General features: G+C 45.8%; 1 protein-coding gene across 6 annotated transcripts in view; it reads right to left on the reverse strand.

Moving 5' to 3' along the window:
* HGFAC (HGF activator) overlaps window positions 1-14,315 on the reverse strand; it is a 1,108,062-nt gene extending 1,093,747 nt beyond the window's left edge. For all 6 annotated transcript variants that reach the window (XM_069632041.1, XM_069632043.1, XM_069632038.1 and 3 more), the window contains exon 1: window positions 14,155-14,315. In XM_069632041.1, coding sequence (XP_069488142.1) covers window positions 14,155-14,220 — 66 coding nt within the window. In that variant the 5' untranslated portion in view covers window positions 14,221-14,315. The remainder of the gene's footprint in view (window positions 1-14,154) is intronic.
* Between the last annotated feature and the right edge of the window lie 477 nt (window positions 14,316-14,792).

The raw sequence follows: 14,792 nt of genomic DNA on the forward strand, positions 1-14,792 counted from the left end.
AAAAATCTCACCCAATGGTCTGGCTTATGTTTCTCATGATTGGGACAGATAACAGTCATCAAGATGACCATCCTTCCAGGAGGGCGGGGGGGGGAAGGGGCAAAAAGGCTTGTATAAACCAAAAAATCCTCCTAACTTCTAAATCAGAAGGGGGCTTGGGCTGCCCGGATTTACATAAATATTATGTGGTGGTCGAATAATGCAACCTTCTCCAGTGGATGCAAGTTCTTTCAGAGAACAAATTGAAAGAAAAGACTACTCACCTCTCTTTGGGTATAACATAACGAAGGTGGCAATTAGAATTTGTCACATGATATGCAATAGAAGTGATATGTCGCTACCTTCACTTCACAGTTTTCACCAATAAGGGAAAACACTGATTTCTCACCCGGCATCCCAGAAGGGGCTTGCGTGGCCTGGAATTGAGGAGGATGTGATAAAGCAGGTGATATGTTTGTGAGAGGAGGGTGAAATCCTTCAAGGAGTGAAAACACAACTTTAAATCAAAAGGAAAGTTTTAGATGTTGCCCGTTAGAACACTGTGTGCTTCACTCACAGTCCAACCAGGAATCACTAGGCACCTACCCCCAATGGAAAAGCTCTTTCAATAAGCCGACTCCTACCTTACTTCTAAATAAATTAGCTGGTACTGGTGCTTTCGCGAAGAATGGCATGAAGAACGAACGTTGGAACTGAAGGACGGGAAAATCCACTGGAGAGTTTGGCATTATTTGCCTAGCTCGGATTTGCATGAAACCCAGCTTAAAAATCTATACCGCTGGTACCTGACGCCAAACCATCTCTCGCAGTTCTGTCAACAGGGAGACCCCTGGTGTTGGAGGAAATGCGGTCTAACGGGCCCTACTACACACCCTTTGTCATACCCCAATTATTTTTGGCTGGAGGTGTGCTCCAAGATAAAGATGATGGTGGGAAGGTAAATCCCGAATGGCCGTTTTTATATTTTGTTGGCTAACGACTTAAAAGAAATACAGGAAGGGGTAAACTGCAACGTCTGCTGTTCCTGCTCTTACCAACGGCCAAACGTGCCATTGTATTGCTGTGGAGGAAAGAAGAGCCTCCATTTATCTCGTTATGGATAACAAGAGCCTGGAACATCATAGACATGGAAAACAAACCACAGCTACATTTCATTAATGCAATCAGAAATTCACAAAGGCTTGGCCACCATTTCTGGGGCACGTAATCAAACAGATTGGTATCTTGTCCTGCCCAACAAGACTGGGGCCTCGAACATTGGGCAAACAGACTTTTAATGGTAAGAGAGCTTCGAAGAAACAGGTCAGCCTCACATTACACCAAGAAGGAATCGGCCTCGACTCAGAGGTGTGTTTATTGGAGGAGGGTAGGCGGAGGAATTGTGCTGGGGGACAAAATGCAAGTTATTGTGTGTTAAGAGAATCAAGGATGCAAATATATATGTATATATATATATATATATATATATATATATATATATATATATATATACATATATATATATATATATATGACTCAACCGACCTTTTCATGATCATTTTTAGTATAACTATAGAGCAACAAAGGTGGCGCAGTAAGGATATCGTTTGCAGCAGCTTTCTACTAGGCGAGCGCAAATCACAGTCAAATGACTGTTGAGAGATTTCGACTATGGGAATGTTACATCATAAATGTTATATTTCTGGATTTACAACATGGTTTCAGAACAGAAGCGGGCTCGAACACTTATTTAGCATTGTAAAAAGTTGCTTTATAAAATAAAATGTAGTAATTTGCAAGAATACTTGGTTCATATTTGCTGTGTTTACTGTTTAAAATAAAATAAACAGAATGGGGGAAAATAGATACTTGGCCTTTTAAATCCATATGAAATGGTGATTGCTAACTTTAAAATAAAATTTAGAACCATTCTCTATACTGAGTTTATGTTGTTTAGCTTCAATGTGTAGGTAAAATACTGTGTTGAGGAAGAGTGGTGTGGTGGTAGTGGGGTACTGTGATGAGGAATAGTTAGTTGGTGGTAGTGGGGTACTCTGACGTGGAATAGTTAGTTGGTGGTAGTGGGGGTGCTGTGACGAGCAATAGTTAGTTGGTGATAGTGGGGTACTGGGACAAAGAAGAGTGACATGGTGGGAGTGGGATACTGTGATGAGAAATTGTGAGGTGGTGGGAGTGGGGGACTGTGACAAGGAATGTTGAGTTGGTGGAAGTGGGGGGTCTGTGATGAGGAAAGGGGACCTGATGGTAGTGAGGTACAGTGATAAGGGAAATCGATGTGGTGGTAGTGGAGAGCTGTGAAGTGGAAGAGTGGGTTTGTGGTAGTGGGTACTATGACAAGGAAGAGTGATGGGGTGGTAGTGGGGGACTCATGAGGAAGTGTGATGTGGTGGTAGTGGGGTACTGTGACAAGGAAGCATGATGTGGTGGTAGTTGGGGGATTTGAAGAGGAATAATGAGTTGGTGGTAGTGGAGTACTGTGACGAGGAAGAGTGTGGTAGTGAGGGAGTGACGAGAAAGAGTGGCATGGTGGTAGTGGGGTACTGTTAGGAGGAAGAGTTTGGTGGTGGTAGTGGGGCAATGTGATGAGGAATAGTGAGTTTGTGGTAGTAGGATAATGTGATTAGGAAGAGTGACGCAGTGGTAGATGGGGACTGTGACAAGGAAGTGACATCCTGGCAGTGTGGAACTGTGACTAGGAAGAATGAGGTGGGGTACTGGGGCAGAAGAGGAATATGGGGGTAAAGGTAAGATTACCATTGTGTACTGGGACGAGGAAGAGGGATATCAGGGTATATAGGTAAGATTAATATTCAGTACTGGGACAAGGAAGAATGTAGTGCGAGTACAGAGGTAAGATTACTATTCAGTACTGGGACGAGCGAGTGGGATGTGAGGGTTCAGGTAGGATTACTAATTAGGTACTGTGACGAATAAGAGGGTGGTACGATAATGATATCTTCCCTGCTGACATCAGGAGGGACTCGAGATATTCACTGGTAAATCACATGAAAAGTTTGTCTAATCAAAACAAAGGATATAGTAAACAAGCATCGGCTCCCTCAGGCTTTCATTGCATGCTTTTTGTCAATGTATTAATAAAATAAAAGCTGATTAAGCTAATTTAATAGCCCAAAAACACGAATAACCCCCTAAAATCCCCTCCCACGCATGTTAATTTAGGAAGCAATGCCAGCTTTGTTTTATATTTTTTTTAAATTGCTTCCTAAATTAACTTAACATTCTCATCTCTCATCTCCCCCTAACGAGCAATTACAGTGATTGCCACATCTCAATATATTATAGTTTTGAAGTATTCACTCTTATTTTTGCCACTTGGAAATGAATCGAAATCTCAGAAAAATATTTGAAAAACCAAACAAAACTACACTATCGCCAAGCCCCAAACCTTCAACAATCATCCTTTCTTAGCCTGCCCACATGCGCCCTAGCCTCAAATCTATGCTACTTACACCCCTTAGATTAATTTAGGCAGTTTCCAAAAACAAATCTAATTTGAAATCGAGATTTCCATAATAGCAGATTTTCAGAAGTGAGAAACCTTGGTGCGATCTATGCATCATGGGAGACATAACTAAGGGATATCCCGCTCTTTACCACATTTATTACTAAACTAATGGACGGGTGTATGCCAAATCTACAAAAACTTTCCTTCGAGTGTTTGTTGCCCAACTTGTTTCTTATTTGGTGCAAATCCCTCCAGCGGTTTGGGTTGTGCATTTGAGCAAAACCTGGACATTTTCCCTATGGGAAAATGTATGGAAAAGTGAAAAATACACCATTTTTTACCCTTTACATCTTTTGAACAGTAACACAGATTTGTACACATTTTTCCAGTCAGTTTGGGAGGAGGATGCGAGGGGCCAGGACCCAAATGTATACACATTCTGAAAAAGAGTTAATGTTATTAGTAATAAAAAGGTGAGCTCTACAGACTTTGCGAATGCCAAGTCCAAAGGTTAAAAAAGTTAAGCATGCAAACGTTGTGAATGGCAAGGGTCAAAAAACAAATATTCGGTCCAAAGGAAGTATTTCCCCCAACACAATAAAGTCCATCAGAATGCAAATTAAACCTTAACTCACACAACATCACTATTTAACAACATTCACTTTAACTATAGCACGATGCGATCTACTGAATGCTTGAAGCGGTAGATCATGGTTTACCGGGCAAAATATGAGTACATGGCCATTTCATGGCAGTAACCGTCATTGTATTGCAGTACATGACTATACAGTGGTGGAACTTGCCAGATTGCTCACTGGGAATTCGTGAGAAGTATGCAGTGTTTTGTAGTGGTACCGTGCTGGCTGCTGGTGAGTTCTGGTTAATTGTGAACCTCTACATCTTTAAATCACTTTGAAGCGCTCTAGATGCAAATGAGGAGCTGCGTGTGGCCTTTTCACCCGCGAACCCCCATCCGGAGAAAGGAAAAACTACCTCTAGCATCCATCTGCCCTTTCAGGCCTTTTCCTCTTGCGTGTGTTTTGCTGTGGCAACAGTGGCATGGCATTTTTTTTTTAGACTGGCATGCTTATTTTCTGGATGCTTCATGGATAAAAGCTTGACTATATAATCTAGTGTGGCACTGCTAGCATGGCATTGTTCAAACAAGCATCACCATTGTATTGTGGCAATGTAAAAACCAGCACGATCATGTGTTTTCCTGGGGAAAAATGGGCATACTATTTATTAGATTGGTATCACAGTTATCTAAATGCAATTCAGAAACAAGCACGGGAGTGTGTTTTACTGGGGCAACACTGCATAGCAGTTTTTATGACTGGCATCACAATTTTCTATGGATGCAAGAGAATGGGTTTACTCTACCGTGGCACTGTCTGGGCAGGCATCATAATATTCTCAGGGCAATGTAGAGACCAGCATGAGATTGTGTTTTTCTGAGAAAACTCAGCCATGGCCTTTTTTGGAACTGACATCAGTTTTCCATGGCCAACGTTGTTTGATGTTGAAACTGGCAAGCTGGCACATCAAGCTGAACTGTGGTGTATTTTAGAGTGCCATGGTGTATTTCTACATCCCCTCTGGCAGGGTGGCACCTTTATCAATACCATTTGTCTAGGCAGTCCAGCTAGCAGGGGTTGGGTTTTATCATGTGTTCTGCTGCTGCCATGTGCTAGCTTCCTTGGTGCTATATGAATGCTGATTAATGAGCACATAACCAATTGATGATGGGGGTTTAACCAAACATGAGCAAGGAACAAAGCACAACACATTATGCATCTGTGTATTAGTAGCACTCTAGAACAGCAGCAACAGCCTGGAATAACATAACTGACAGCACTCTGCATATTTGCACAACACTCAGATACTTCTGAGGGGCCTTGTATCTTTTGACACTGTTTCCATGCAGAATGAACAATGAAGTTAACCAAATTATGGATCTCGTAGCACAATAACTAAAAGCCCACTGTGTCTACTTGATCATGATAGTACTTTCAGTTTGGGCTATATGACACCTATGAAACACAAACTATTGCATTTGAGTACAGATAGGGGGAAGGGCATATGAGGCGGAACACACAGGAATGACATATGAAGGGGGACACGCACATCGTATAGGTGTTGTTTGGGTATGTGCCCATCCATCCCCTGCCCACGGCCATGCCAATCCCTATGGCTATTCCCACCCATTCCTGCCTTTCTCCGCCCAAAACTCTCCCTTATGGGAACTCTTTGAGTTGGCTGGCTTGACCCAAGCCGTTTTTCTGAGGTGAAGGAGCGTGCGGGCTGCGTGAAACTTCCCCTGTGCCGTACGTGATGGGCAATGCTCGGAGCATTTCATTTCAGCCCTTCAAAAATGCACCAGTCGGAAGCGGCCATGGCCCGTTGGGAGGACCAGCTGCGCATGCGCCTAACTCCACTAGCCATCCTTAAGGCCTTGCATACAGCCGCTGAAGCTATAGAGGTAACTACCATGCACGGACTTCAAGACGGACAGGTGAGAACACGAATGTTACCATAAAATTGTGCTCTGCCAGGGGTACACTAAAAAGACCCATACCTGGCACCTGCAGCGCAGAACCAGTTCAGCACAGCATGTCCCTCTCTCCTTGTCTAGAAACTCGCATTACAGGGCATCACCGTTCAAAACGTGCACACCAAAACACTAGTGCACCCTCGGAACACAGTGAACAGCCCCTCTCTCCTTATCTAGAAACTCGCATTACAGGGCATCACCGTTCAAAACGTGCACACCAAAACACTAGTGCACCCTCGGAACACAGTGAACAGTTTACTGCCTGCTACAAGAGATCCAGTAATGTTTCTATAACCACCTTAGGAATTGTTCATGTATCTGGAAATGGTGGTTGCACACCCACACTGCCACGCTTGCTGTGGTATAAAACAGCACCACGTCCTCTGCGTGTTCGAGGCAGGGTTGGCGGCAGCAGATGGCTGACTACTGCAGAGTCAGTGATTTCAGCGTCCGCGGCATGCAAGGAGGTGGATGCTGGGGGGTCTGAGGAGGCAGAAAACTGCAAGGGGGCTAAGGGGAATGGCAGCTGATATGAAACCAATATTAACACCAAGGGACAGGTCGCCGCATAAGTGTAACATGCCAGTGAAAACTGTAAACTGTAAATATGGTCTATTTTATTGTACCAGATTGCCAGTAATGCTTATTTTCGTACTCTAACAATGTATTACCAATTCCTAAATTGTCTTGTAACCACGCCGTGATACCCGAGGGTCTGGGCGTGTAACAAATAAAATAAATAAATAAAATAAAGGGAAACTGATTGATACCACTATAGCTCTGCCAAGCAAGTGCCTTTCCATGCCTACATAAAAACCCAATCTGTTGGCCTAGCCAATGCTTGTTTTCAGTGGGATCGTGGTACGCTGAGCCAGGCACTGTTTCAGTGGTGCGGCTCAAACATATATATTTAAGAGTGGACATCATTTTCTGTTGGGCACATACATGATTTGCTGTGACAAAATGCGTCATGCTGCCTTGGAGGTATTATTTCAAACATGTTCTTGGAGGAATAATACATCTAGTGCTCACACCAGTACGCCAGTTTGGGGCATATATTTACGGCCCAGCACTTCACAAATTTCCCAGTAACCGCAGAAATCACATGTTCACAAATACTGCCCTTCACATTTGCATCTGACAGGGGGCCCCAGCCAAACCCTGCACATGACACTGCTCTGCTGCTGCTCTATTTTGAGCACCTCATATTCAAGATGGCCGCTGTTTTTCACTTTGAGCAATCTAAGAGGTGTATCAGAGCATTTTCTCGTCAATCACCCCGCCTTTAGAACTCCCTTCTGCAGCACCTTAGCAGCAGTGCGATACATTCTTTCGAGAAGGCCCTGAAGGCGCGTCTTTTCACCATTAATAACCTTTAAATTCTAAACTCTACCAAACACTCAGAAATCCAGCGCCATGAGGCCAAACGTATGAAATAGTCTTTTCGATAGTAAAAATCAAATAGCCATTCCTGCTGCAATAAATGTTCTTTGTAAATTACCCAGCTGATCCTAACAGCTAGGTCCACACTATGCACCCTTCTTACGTTTCCACTACCAATACTTGTTTTAGCAGTAAATCTGCCATACTATTAATGGGGTGGGCTGATAATTATAATTGTTCTTTTATAACGCACTTAATACCAGCGAGTGGTTTCTAAGCGCAAGATCGGGATTCGAACATGCATTTTGAGCTTCTTTGTTTTGTTTCCAAGACAAATGCACTGCCCCCGAGCTATCCCGCCTCCCCCTAGTGTTATGGCCCATTGTGGAGTCTCATTGGACTCCCCTGGTGTTAATACCTTTAGGCAAGTGCAAGAGGTATTTCCTCTAATTGTGCTCTACACTCGGAATATGGTGGTGTTTAACAATGGCGAGAAATCCGTTGCTGCCATTTTTTTTTAACGCTGCCGCCCTACATCAAATACCTCAAAAAGAGGACATGCCTGATCCTAGTGTAGCCGCGTTGGTGAGGCACATGTGTGAAAGAAAAAATAAGTAAGTGGTAAAGCCTGGGTTCCGTTTTGGAAAGACCGGACCCTCTTTCGGGAGGGGCGAGACAGCACTCCGCTCAACCGCCCTGTAAAAAACACCTGGTTGAACCTGCCGGTTAATGCGGGTGCCCCATTGCCAGGAGGGAGGCTGCATCCTGCTTTCATCACCACGGACGGGATTATCTAACACGACAGTCACGGTGCTCAAGAAAAGGTCACTGATTTGGAGGAAGCCCCTTCCCCTAGACCAGTGGTCTTCAAACTTTTTTGGCCAGGGCCCCCCTGAGCAAAATTTGGGCAGGTCGGGACCCCCCAGAAATGCCAAAGGGACAGTATATATTGCGCGCCGTCACCTGCTCCCATCAAAGTCGCTGGGCTCCCTCATCCCACTCCTACCCAGTCGCTGGTCTCTCCCCACCCCATCACACACCCAGGGCTCTCCCCACTCTGCTCCCATCACTATCCCATGGTTCCCGCCCATTGTGCTCCCACCATAGTCCCTCGGTTCCCCCATCCCGTTCCCAACACAGTCTGAGGGCCAGTGGCGGCTGGTGAATCTTTTTTAAGTGGAGGGGCATTAAGGGGAAGTTCGGGGGGGTTTCCCCCTGTGAATTTTTTTTTAAATAATAGGTTAAAATGTTGCATTGTAGAGCATACTTTTAACAAAAAATGGGTAAATAGCCAAACAGTTTGCAATTGTTGCTGGGAGTCCAGGGGGCAGGCATTGATATTTTATTTCTATCCCGCTCGTACACAAGTGTTTCAGAGCGTGACAAGGAAAGGGAGGGGAACAGAGGAGAATAAAACAGCGATCTTACTAGGCCCAGTGACATTGAGAACGCGCAAGTGTGAGGGGAAAAGTGCATGGGAGGGGGGAGAAGTGGAAAGTGCGAAGCAGAGGAGAAACAGATAAATAACAATAAATAAATAATAAAGGCAACAAACAGTGGTAGTGCAGCCAGCAATTTGCAAGTGCTACGTTTAAGGCAGCAAACAGGGTAGGTCTGATAAGTGCAGGAAGAAAGATGGTTCTCCTCAAGTTTTAGAGTGGCAGGGCGCTGTTCCAGAGGGAGGCCCCAGCCGAAGACGGAGATCTACCCCCAGCTCGTTTCTTTGATAAACGACTGACCCTGAGGGAGTTGGAGGTAGAGGAGTGAAGAGCTCGAGAGGGGAGGTATTTGCGGAGGAATAGCTGAAGGTATTTTGGACCCAGGCCCCAGAAAGCCTTGTGGACAAGGCAGAGGGTTTTGAATGATAGATGTCCGGTAAAAAGATACCATCCCTGTCCCCTGGGCCCCACTGGTCCTAACACAATGAACATGATTATGTGTATATGCAAGTCGCTGCACATTCATACAGCAATCACTCTATCATTCACATGAGCATCCATCACCATACACTCACTCATAACGCATCCATACACATGTTTAAATAAAAACAATAAACATAAACGTACCTTCTGCATTGGCCTGTGTGTGGGTGCTGAAACGGCCTGCTCCAGCTGCTCTGTCCGTATGTGCGAGGAGGCGCAGGAGCTCCCCCTCGGACATACAGACATGCAGTGCCCCAGCCAGCATTTCCAATGAGCTTTGCAATGCTGGCGAAGCAAAACGCCCCAGCACTTGCATGGCTCAGTGAGCATGTGCGGCTGGGGAACTAAACTGAACTGTCAAAGGGAAACAGTGTTTCCCTTTCACAGTTCAGCCAGCCCAGGAGCACTCCATTAGCTGGATAAAGCAGCTGAGGGAGTGCTCACTGTTTCACTGGGCTGGCTCCTTAGCTCCTCCATAATGGGTGAGGGGCCACTGGGTGGGCGCCTCTTGCCATTATGGATGAGCCGCCAGGCTCGGACAGGCCTATAGGGCAATGCCTGTACCAAAAATGTAAAATGCTAGTTTGGGCCAATCAAAATGGGCCACCATTTTGGCCAATGTGGACCATTTTGATGAGTTACTTAACTATGCAGTTAGTAATGTTGACCATTGTTGCTGAATATATCACAATTTACTTACATTTTAACACAAAGCACCCCTTTGGGTACTATTGAAACAGTGGGCTTCATAACTACTCTGGCGGTAGCTGTGCCGGTAAAACCGGCACGGCTGCCACTGGAGTTGCATCCGGGTCTGGCACCCGCGAATGGGCAATTACTAGGTCATGCCGAGTTAGGCGGACATGATAATTGCCCTTTCGAAGGTGCCGGTAGATCCCCATTCCCATTTGAGCCCCATATGGCTCAAATGGGAATGGGGAGCTCGGATGCACCGGCACCGTTAATAACGGTGCCGGTGCATCCGACGAGCTGAGGTCAGACCTGGCGGGGGCTGTCAAGCACCCACGAGCACAACTCTTACTATGGCGGAACGGTAGCAATGGTGCCGGTAGCTTACCAGCACCGTTGTTACTGGTCCGCCATAGTAGTAATGAGGCCCAGTCTGTGACTAAAGGAATGAATATCCATTTACAACTGTGGGCCACTTTTTCATTGTTGCCTGAGACAGTTTCATGCTTCAGCCCGCCCATGTGGGCAACCCCTGCCCATTTCTTCCAATCTAAAAAAAAAAAAAAAAAAAAAAGTATTTTTTCATGCTGAGCTCTCAGGGCCCCCCTGGGATGCACCCGCGGACCCCTAGGGGGTCGCGACCCACAGTTTGAATACCACTGCCCTAGACCACAAATCAGAGTGGGCCTCTGAATTGGAGTTTTGCAGAGAGTGCATTTTGTTTTACTGTGCATCACTGTTAAAGCAAATGTTTGCTTTAACAATGATGGCCAGTAAAAAAGGCCAGTAAAAAAGTAGCATGCCAGAGATATTAAGTGTAACCAGACTGGCTGCAGCAATGCAGTCCACTCGAGTCACTTCACAGCACTAATCATGTTTGCATTCTAAGTGTTGTTACATGGCTAGACTGGACTGCATTGCTGCAGCCAGCCTGCATACGTTTTCTGCCTCTGGCATGGCACTTCTTACTGAGTGTTAACAATAAAGCAAGCATGTTAAGTCTTATTGCGCAGCTAGAATGGGATTTTGGTGCAGCCAGTCTAACCGGTTCTTACTGCAGCTTGACATTTTGCTTACTGGCCATCTACGATAAATTAAGCATAAGTGTTGTTACATGGTGCAGCCAGTCTAGCCATTTCTTACTGTTGCATGGCATTTCTACTGGGCATCTATGATAGGGCATACATAGTATTATTACATATCAGACATGTTTTCTTATTGTGGCATGTCATTTGTAATGGCAAAGCCAACAGGAGTATGTTCTTTTGTAACGTACTGGCATACATTGGCAGAGCCAGCTTTGGCATGCTTTCAAATAGTGTAATTACTGGCATTATGCACAAAGCAAACATGAGTATGTTCTCATATTGTACCACTGGCCTATATCTGTACAGCAAGCATGAACACGTATGATGTATGGGCACTGCCAGAATGAACATATTTTAATACTGGCATATATTGTGGGAAAGGCATAATAAAAATGCGCCTGAAAATGCTCCTGTGCACTGTTGGTGACTTGCTTCTATTCGATTTTGTCATGTGTTTATTTATTTATTTCACTTATAAAGCGCACAAACAGCCCGGCGGCATCGAGGCACTGTTACAAACCAGTTACTTGCATTCAGCAGAGAACAATTAACCAGTAGATAGTGGCACAGGTGCATAGCAAAAACAGCATTAGCGGACGATCTATTCTAATAACAAGGTTATGAGGGCTCTGCAGAATACCCAGTAGTAAGGTTCAGCTCTTAGGGTAGGGGAAGGGCGTTCCACTATTTTGCTGTGATGTAGGGGAAGCTCGAGCCTACAGCTTTGGCACATGTGATTTTGGGTTGGATGATTCGGTGGGCGTATGGAATTGCAAACTGTCTTTCTACGCGCTTTTTCACAGTGTGTAATGTAATAGTTTGTTTATACAGCGCTTATACACAGGTGGAGTGCTTCAAGGCGGGAAGGGAACAAGGGAATACAGTAATCATTTTCAGGCCTTGAAGTTTCCGATTTGATCTAGCAGAAAAACCAGCATATTAGGCCTGACGGCATTTTGCAAGTGCATGAAGTGTTACAGTTGCGCCAAACTAGGGAGGGGGGACAAAAAAAGGGGGGGGCAGAACAGACAAACTAGTCCTAGTACATTTAGATTATGTATGTGTACAGACAAAGGTGCGAGGAAGGGAGGCTGGGGGGGGGGGACAAACGATTCCAGTTCAGCAGGACCCTGGGTTGATTGCAAAGAGTTTGCCCCGCTCATGGAGCGTAAGCTGAAAGTGCAGTAATGCTGAACATTACTGCACGGAGGCAAGTGCAAAAGACTGGCGGGGGAGCCTGGGATATTGTGCTGTATAATGCAAAATGTTAACCTATTATTTAAAAAATAAACTTTGGCAGTACCTTCCCGAACACCCTTTGGTTGGGTTGGGCTGCCTCGTAATGCTCAGTCAAAAACGCGCATTTGTGGCAAATATTTACCGCCCTCCAATTAAAAAATTCGCCAGCCGCCACTGGGTAGGGTCCTTTCCTTGGTTACTTCTTTCCCTGACTGACCTAGCTTTTCCCCCAGAGTGCTAACATGGGGTGATCTCGGAACCCAGGGAGAGTGAGGACTCAGGAGACAAGTAAGGGGCGGGTCAAGAGCATAAAGTGAAGGTACAAATTAACGTGTTTTACTGTGCCCACCGACACCTGCTGTCTCCCAAAAAATACCATCCAACTAGCTACACTAGTGAATCACCGTGAATCAACTCACAGCAAGGGCAGAAGAAAGGGGTGCACATATTCTAATTGTGAAAATCTTGCAAAGATAGAGCAAACGGGAACTAAGTAGAAAAAACTTTAGCCAAATGTCAAAAGGTTTTCCTGAATGCGATTTCTCAGATAGGATGTTAACAGTCTATTCTTATGAGCAAATAAGAGGTCTCTGCTACAGGTGCATTAACCGCCTTTGCCATCTGTGCTTGAGTTGGAATCCGTGAAATGCAGGTTACATACAGATATCTGTAGCAGACACACCAGCCTGGGACTTTTCTCATTAGGATTGAAACCACCTTATATACAGATGTCAGTAGAGGGAACACGGAAGCCCCCCCCCCCCGCCCCTCCCCCAGTTGTATCAAAGGCCTTCGCATAATGTGTGCCATCATGGAGAAAGACAGCGCTAGAAGGTGTATGTTTCACGCTGTTAATCTTGGTTTGTGAATCCTAAAGTGGGTCTCATTTAGTGGTGGTAACCCCAAGATTCATCGAGCTGATCACATATTATTCAGCCACATACATCCTGGCGAGTCTCCACAGGGGGTGAAGACAGATGATTTAAGGGTGTGTGACGTAGGGGACGCCTATCTTGCTGGAAGGGTTCAAATGAATCGACGAAGGGGACATCCTCTGAGGATGGGTGTCGAGCTATGAGGTGGTGCTGTTTCCCACACACTTACTTTTAACCCCTGGGGGCGTCCCATATGAGCAGCTGTCCATTGCTTCACAGCTGGCTTCGCACTTTTTAAATCCCATACATGCATTCACACGCGAGTAGACGCATGTCTCCACGCCCGGGAAGCCAAAGGGACATGGGCCGTTATTTCATAGATGCGTTTGGCGCTGAAATACCACTCTAGATACTTTTGGCTGCCATTAACTATGACGCCATGGGGCTTGAGCCCAACAATATTTCCAAATGGTGGCTGGAATGAGCAGGGGTGAGCTGCTCAGCCGAGGGAAGGAACTCGCTTCCTCAGCCAGCCCGTTTTTGATGCGTTCAACAGCACTACCAAGAATGTCTCTGAAGCTGCACTACCTGAGGCAACCACTCAGAAAGAAGTGTGGGGGGGGGGCGCGCTTGTAGAACAGCTTTTTTGATTGTGGGCAAGCACTACACATTCAGAGCTCTTTATGAACGCATCACGTGTATTAAACAGTAAACACGCCTTTAATCCAAGTTCACGACTTTAGCATACTCTGCCCTGCCCCTCCATGCCCCCCATCGCTGTTTTAGGGTTCTTTTCTGAACTGGATATTTGCTCGCGGCCTCACCAAATCTGTTGTGTACTTTGCTCTCGGCGTTCACAGTTCATCTACAGTAGCATCCGACGATGGAAACCCGCCGCAAATAAAAACACGAGCCCAATACATGCCATGGAGCTTACCGTCAGCCCAGAGACAGCGCTGCAGGCAGGAAGCAGGGCCAGCGCGGTGAGCAGGAGGGCGGCCATGTCGGGCTCCTTCCTGAGGCTTCAGAGTGTTCTAGAATTATGTGGAGCCAGCAGAGGGCAGGGCTCAAACTCTGCCTTTCGCAACGGGCTGCGCTTCCGTCAGGAATGCGGCCTTCTTTGGCCCTCTAACCGCTAATCCCCCACTGTTTCCTAGTTAACGAGGCACCCCCACCGAGCCAATCATTAACTATTTGACAGTGACTTCTCTGGGACGCTTAAATCACAGTAGCCAAACCTCCCCATGGGGAGAAAAGTTCCACACAACGTCCCTGGACGAGCCAGAGAACAAAGCAAGTGTGGCGCAGTCCCGCTGGCTTCACTGCTTCCCGCCCATTGCTCGCCCTCCAGCTTAATTAAAAGCAACGGAGCCACGTGAAGCCAGGTGGCCATTCAGACTCAACCCGACCGCCACATTTCACTGTTCAGGGTCACGTTAAACTCCAAAAACAGATGTTTATTAATTTATTGGACATTTCTATGGCGCCTGTATAGCTGAAAGTGTTTCCAGGTGCCGCAAGACAAAAGGGGAAGGGAGAAGAGACTTTCGGATCGTGCAAGTGCAGTAAATAAAG

This window comes from Ambystoma mexicanum, chromosome 6q (assembly GCF_040938575.1).
Source record: "Ambystoma mexicanum isolate Mex_15411 chromosome 6q, UKY_AmexF1_1, whole genome shotgun sequence".
NCBI lineage: Eukaryota > Metazoa > Chordata > Amphibia > Caudata > Ambystomatidae > Ambystoma > Ambystoma mexicanum.